This window comes from Phocoena phocoena, chromosome 6 (assembly GCF_963924675.1).
Source record: "Phocoena phocoena chromosome 6, mPhoPho1.1, whole genome shotgun sequence".
In the NCBI taxonomy this organism is placed as follows: domain Eukaryota; kingdom Metazoa; phylum Chordata; class Mammalia; order Artiodactyla; family Phocoenidae; genus Phocoena; species Phocoena phocoena.
In genome coordinates, this window is record NC_089224.1 from 29,108,386 (window position 1) to 29,114,385 (window position 6,000).

At 50.2% G+C, this 6,000-nt stretch overlaps 1 protein-coding gene across 3 annotated transcripts in view; it reads left to right on the forward strand.

Annotated features, from left to right (window-relative positions):
- The window catches only part of PTCH1 (patched 1), a 65,749-nt gene extending 60,023 nt beyond the window's left edge, over positions 1–5,726 (forward strand). For 2 of the 3 annotated variants that reach the window (XM_065879840.1, XM_065879841.1), the window contains 3 exons: positions 1,000–1,099; positions 1,646–1,900; positions 3,519–4,061. In XM_065879840.1, the coding sequence (XP_065735912.1) occupies positions 1,000–1,099; positions 1,646–1,900; positions 3,519–4,061 (898 nt within the window). Of the gene's footprint in view, positions 1–999; positions 1,100–1,645; positions 1,901–3,518; positions 4,063–4,615 lie in introns of those variants that run through there. The other variant, XM_065879839.1, reaches the window with a different exon arrangement.
- The last annotated feature ends 274 nt before the right edge of the window (positions 5,727–6,000 follow it).

The window sequence follows — 6,000 nt, forward strand, 5'->3', positions numbered from 1 at the left end:
CTAGAAACCGTTAGTTACAGAAACGCATGCTTGCGTGGAGCCCGCTGCCTCCAGCTGTGTGCGACATCCTCCAGCGACTCTCCCTGGCTGACAGGTTCACCTTGGTATTCGTGAAGGATCCCAGACCTCAGCCCTCAACGGTGGGAAAGCAGGGCCACTTGTGCACTCTCCTCTTCTTCTCGGTGCTGCGGCCTTTATGTTTGAATTGGCTGACGCAAAACAAGAGTATTCAGAGATGCTAAATTGTTCAACAAAAGATTGGCCGGCTGAGCAGCCCGTCATTGTGGACCGCCCTCCCCCGAAAATGCCCCAGCAACCACAGAATGGGCAGTGTTTTCTTTGCCGAAAGCTGGTTCCAGTGTTCTTAAAAGATGGCAGTTGGAACTATTTGGTAAAACTGGAACTCACAGAATTCTGGGCAGAAAGTTGCGGTTAATGAAAGCCCAGGGAAAGCCTTACCTGCTACGCTGGAGACTTAATTAGAGATTCTGCTCTAAGATGCAGAAGCATTTCACAGTGGATTAGCTGCCTGCAGAAGTGGGCTGCTTTTCCTCCTGGGCTAAATTGTTTAAATTCTACACCCTTCACTTCATTTGTTTGCTTCTGCTGGGTTTTCATGAACGGGGCCCCTCTGCATTGTATTTGTGCTTTCAGTCTGCTCGGCCATTCAGTTCACATTCCATATTTTTGTGTTTGTGTAACACATTCATAAATAACATTGCATGCCATGAGATTTCAGCAAATTAACAAACCTACTTTTTTTTCTTCCCTTCATGAACTAACACTTTGGGTTGTAGAATGTAGTTCTCAAAGTCATAAGGTGAAAAGAAAAGAGAAGAAAAAAAACTAACCTCGTGCTGAATTTGAAACGCAGTGTTGTAACAGCCTTTTCACTGGTGTGGGTTTTGTTAATTTTTGGCTCTGACGTTTGGGCACGTGAAGGGTAGCTTAATTGACTTTTGCCGTGGTAAGTGTTCCTGTTTCCCTTTTATCTTCAAGGTATTTCTTTGCTGTCCTGGCAATCCTAACGATCCTGGGTGTTCTCAACGGACTGGTTTTGCTGCCAGTCCTTTTGTCCTTCTTCGGACCGTATCCTGAGGTCAGTAATTGTTGCCAGTGTAGTGTGCGGCCCTCAGACCACCTGAATATTGTTTTTCCTGGTGTCACTCTTAATTTAGATATTTAAGTCTATCCACATTTGCTGGTTGTTTACTTTTTCAGTAAACAGCTCAAATAACTATGGCTTTTTTTCTCTTCAGTTTAATAGTCTTTGGGGACGTAGGGGGAACGGTTTGATTTGGTTTAGGTTGTTTATTTTTGAAACCTAGTGATTGGCAACCTGAGTCTTGTAGGTTCCACTCAAGAAGAATATCTGGGCTTGAACAGGAGTAAAAAGGGCACGGCCTGCCTTTCCAGAGTGTGAAAGCAGAGGGCAGTTCTTTCGCTCCAGCTGTCAGGCCCAAGGGTCTTCAGAGTGGCAGGGATTGGGCCAAGTGAATACAGGGTAGCGTGAGAGGCCGGGGGTGGGGGGTTGGGGGTGGGGGGGAGGGGCAGCGACCCCTGAACAATATTGTGCTTTGAACCTTAAGTGTGGCCACCTGGTAAATGGTTGATAACACCTGTAATATTGAATCCCCTTAAATAGGTGTCTCCAGCCAACGGGCTGAACCGGCTGCCCACCCCTTCCCCTGAGCCGCCCCCCAGCGTGGTCCGGTTTGCTCTGCCCCCTGGTCACACGAACAACGGGTCTGATTCCTCTGACTCGGAGTACAGTTCTCAGACGACGGTTTCGGGCATCAGTGAGGAGCTTCGGCACTACGAGACCCAGCAGGGCACCGGGGGCCCTTCCCACCAAGTGATCGTGGAAGCCACGGAGAACCCTGTCTTCGCCCGCTCCACCGTAAGTCATAAGTCACCGCAGGAGGCAGCCCCTGCCTGCTCTGAACAGCAAATCACAGGCAGCATGCCAAAAAATGTATAGGTTAGGTGGACTCATATGAAATTGCCAATATTTGGCTCTTCTTAAACGATAAAAATGTCAGTTTCGTGTGGTTGTATCTCATACAGATTGAAAAGGGCAGGGACCAATATTGGTGACTACACAGAACATCCATCAGCATATATCATGCTTGAGCTAAGTACAGTTTGAGCTTAAGGACCGGAGGTAAAGCATGCCTTGCTCCCCCTGCCCCCCTTTTTTTGAAAGCTACATATCATTGTAGGATGATACCTGTTTTAAAATGTAATGGTATTTTTATTGCCAGCAGAAGTGATTTCTTTTCCCTTCCACTTCTGTTACTTTTAATTACCCTTGGTGTAAAATTATTTCAGTCGTTATTGTCCAAGACTTCACCAGAAGCTTTTGTGGCTCCAAGCTCGTATCCTAGGTGGCGGGAAGGAGCAGAGAAGCTGAGAACCAGCCTTCAGTAATTCAGGAAAACCGTGAGCAGCCCGGAGCCTCTTCTCAGAGGCCCTGGGAGCCCCAACTGCATTCTCCCCTCTCCGTGCTCCCCAGGATGTCCTCGGCCCCCCAGGCCTGGAGCACAGCACACAAAACCCAAGGAATGTTCTAAGGCTCCTGTTGCTCTGACAGGGGGCCTCCTGCTGTCCCTCCAGGAAATGGGTATTCCAGTCCCAGGCTGGAGCTGCCCTTCCATGAAAGAGAGAGAGGCCAACCAAATAACCTAAATTTTCTTCCTCTTACCCCCCGTGACGATGCCTGCTGAGCTGCAGTGTGAATCTGGTTTTGTTCAGCGGGAGCCTAAAAATAGGTACAAGCTGAACGACTTTGAAGTTGGTCACGGTCCTTTTGATTGATGTGGCCACTGTGTTGCTCCATGCTTTGTACAGAGACCCAGAAACCAGATTCCTAACAACAGGATAGAGCAGCACTGCCCAGTAGAACTTTCTGTGACAGCGCAAATGCTCTCCAGTGCAGTAGCCACCGCCCACGTGTGGCTGTGGAGCATTTGAAACGTGACTAGTGCGACCTAAGGGGCTGAATTTTGAATTTTAGTTAATTTAAATGTAAATAGCCATATGTCCCTAATGGCTACCATATTCAACAGTGTAGGTAACGTCCGGGCAACGTCCTGCATTTGGGCGAGCCAGGGCCAGACATTTAGTCATTTTAGAAGAAGAGGAGCTCGAGATCGGATTCTGCCCGGCAGGGTGGGGTTGGCGGACTGTGGGAGAGAGGCAGCTCGGGTACTTAGACCACAGCCCTGCATTTATGGGCAGCAGCCGTATGTGTCCGGCCAGCTGTGCTGGAGAAAGCCTAGGCATAGGGTCCAAACAGGGCGTACCTCTGCCACGTCGTTGTGGGTGGAAGGCCCCTGGTCCCTCCCTGGGGCGCTTCCAGCCATCTGTGGGGTTGACTAAGCTCTAGTTCAGAAAGAGCTGTGTGTGGGTGGCCGGGCGGTAGTCAGAGCCATGAAGGGAGGGCTGGGGCAGCGGGGGCCGATGCCCAGCCTGGGGTTAGCCCCCGGCCTGTTTCAACCTGCCCTTGCCCTCTGCAGGTGGTCCATCCTGAACCGAGGCAGCACCCACCCTCCAACCCTCGACAGCAGCCCCATCTGGACTCAGGGTCCCTGCCACCCGGACGGCCAGGCCAGCAGCCCAGAAGAGAGGCCCCCAGAGAATGCTTGAGGCCGCCCCCTTACAGACCGCGCAGAGACGCTTTCGAAATTTCTACTGAAGGGCATTCTGGCCCTAGCAATAGGGACCGCACGGGCCCCCGGGGAACCCGTTCTCACAACCCTCGGCACCCAGCGTTCACTGCCACGGGCAGCTCCGTGCCCAGCTACTGCCAGCCCATCACCACCGTGACGGCCTCGGCGTCCGTGACTGTTGCAGTGCACCCCCCGCCCGGGCCCAGTCGGAACCCCCGAGGGGGGCTTCGCCCGGGCTACGAGGACTACCCTGAGACTGACCACGGGCTGTTTGAGGACCCCCATGTGCCTTTTAACGTCCGTTGCGAGAGGAGGGATCCCAAGGTGGAGGTCATTGAGCTACAGGACGTGGAATGTGAGGAGAGGCGCCGGGGCAGCAGCTCCAACTGAGGTGGGCGGGGCCGGTGGGCAGGTGGGTGGGCCTCAGAGGCACTGCTCTTCAGTGACCCCTCAGGGACTTAGAGGGACGCAGATGGCTGCATCCTCCTGGAGCCCTGGGCACTGATGTGTCCCCTACTGAACCGCAGTGACCTCTTACCCACAGGCAGGGTTGCCTGTCTAAGCTTCGTCATCCTTGGGAGAACCAGTTGAGTTCCAGATTGGATCTGTCCCTCACAGTTAGCCTGTGGAGGTTTAATGCATCTCAACAGAGACACTGACAGCTGCCCCTATCACCTATTTTTCAGTCTTTTAAAGCCATAGCAGGTATGTCTGATGAACGCACAGCTCAGTGAACAGTCACAAAGTGAGCACATCCCTGTCACCAGCCCCCAGGTCAAGGGAGAGATCATGACCCACCCCTGGAAGCCCCTCATGCCCTCACCCATCCCCCACCGTCCTGATCTCTATACCCCAGACCCGTTGTGCCTGTGTTTGTGCTTTATAAATAGGGAACTCGTTGACCTGTTACTTTGACTTCCTTTTTTTTTTTTTGTCTTTTAAAGGGTGAGTAAAATCTGAAGCAAAGAGGCCAAAGATTGGAAGCCCCTCCCTACCCCTACCCTGCCCCACCAGAACTGCTTGGAGAGAGCTGCGGAGTTAGAAAGGTGTGACGTGCCAGACAGCAGTTCATTGTTACTGTAACTGATTGTATTATTTTGTGAAATATTTCTATAAATATTTAAGAGGTGTACACATGTGTAATATACGAGGGAACGGATGTAAAGTAGTGTGATCCGGGTTTTCTGCACTCCCGCCTCCGGAGCAGGCGGTGGAGAGACCGCAGCGGAGCCCCTCCCTATTTGTACATTGGTCTCTGTGCCACAACCAAGCTTAACTTAGTCTTAAATTTCAGCATATGTTGCTGCTGCTTAAATATTGTATAATTTACCTGTATAATTCTATGCAAATATTGCTTATGTAATAGGATTATTTTGTAAAGGTTTCTGTTTAAAATATTTTAAATTTGCATATCACAACCCTGTGGTAGTATGAAATGTTGCTGTTAACTTGCAAACACGCTATGCGTGATAATTTTGTTGTTGTTTAATGAGCAAATATGAAGAAAGCACGTTAACCCCGGTGGCTTCTCTAGGTGTAGTTGGATGAGATTCTCTTGTTTGGCTGTGTGTGTGAACATGTGTGCGATTTCCCGATGTACTGTACTGTGACTTTTTTTTTTTTTCTTTTTCTTTTCTTTTTACTGTCTGTGAACCCGTGGTGGGCTCTACCTTTGGCCAGAAGAGTCAGGATATCTCTAGTGCTAGCGCTGGTGGAGGGCTAGCCCTAAACATCTCCTTTATCCTTTTGCCAGACTCACTTCAAGTTCAGGGCATCTCTTAAGATTATTGGCTGCCATCCAGACACCCCAACTCGTGCCTCAGAGGAGATAAGTTCCTTCGCATGGACCATTGTGGTGGATGTTGGAACCTCAGGGTACAGAGCTCACATCTCTTCATCTTCATTGGTATTAAAGACCTAGAGAACATGCCCAGTGGGAGCCTCAGCTGGGCCGTGAGCGTATCCTCTAAAGTACGCAGCCTTCCTTGTACCTCTCTTGTAACCAACGCACAACACACACACACACACACACACACACACACACACTTACACACACCACCGCCACCATCACCACCCAAATTTAAGAGTGGATTGGTAATCTTCTGGAGACAATGACCTCTTAATTCTGGGTCCACAACAGACCCAGAGGTGATGTTTTGAGTCCCTACGATTTAAACTCCCTCTCTTGCTAAATGGCACGGTTGGGGCTTTCTGGATTTGTCTGCCTCCTCTTTAAAATAGTGAGCATCCAGTATGGAGATACGGAATCGGAAATTCTATAGGATATGAGCTTCAGAAGGCTGATCCTCCGAGTGTTCATATTAACATT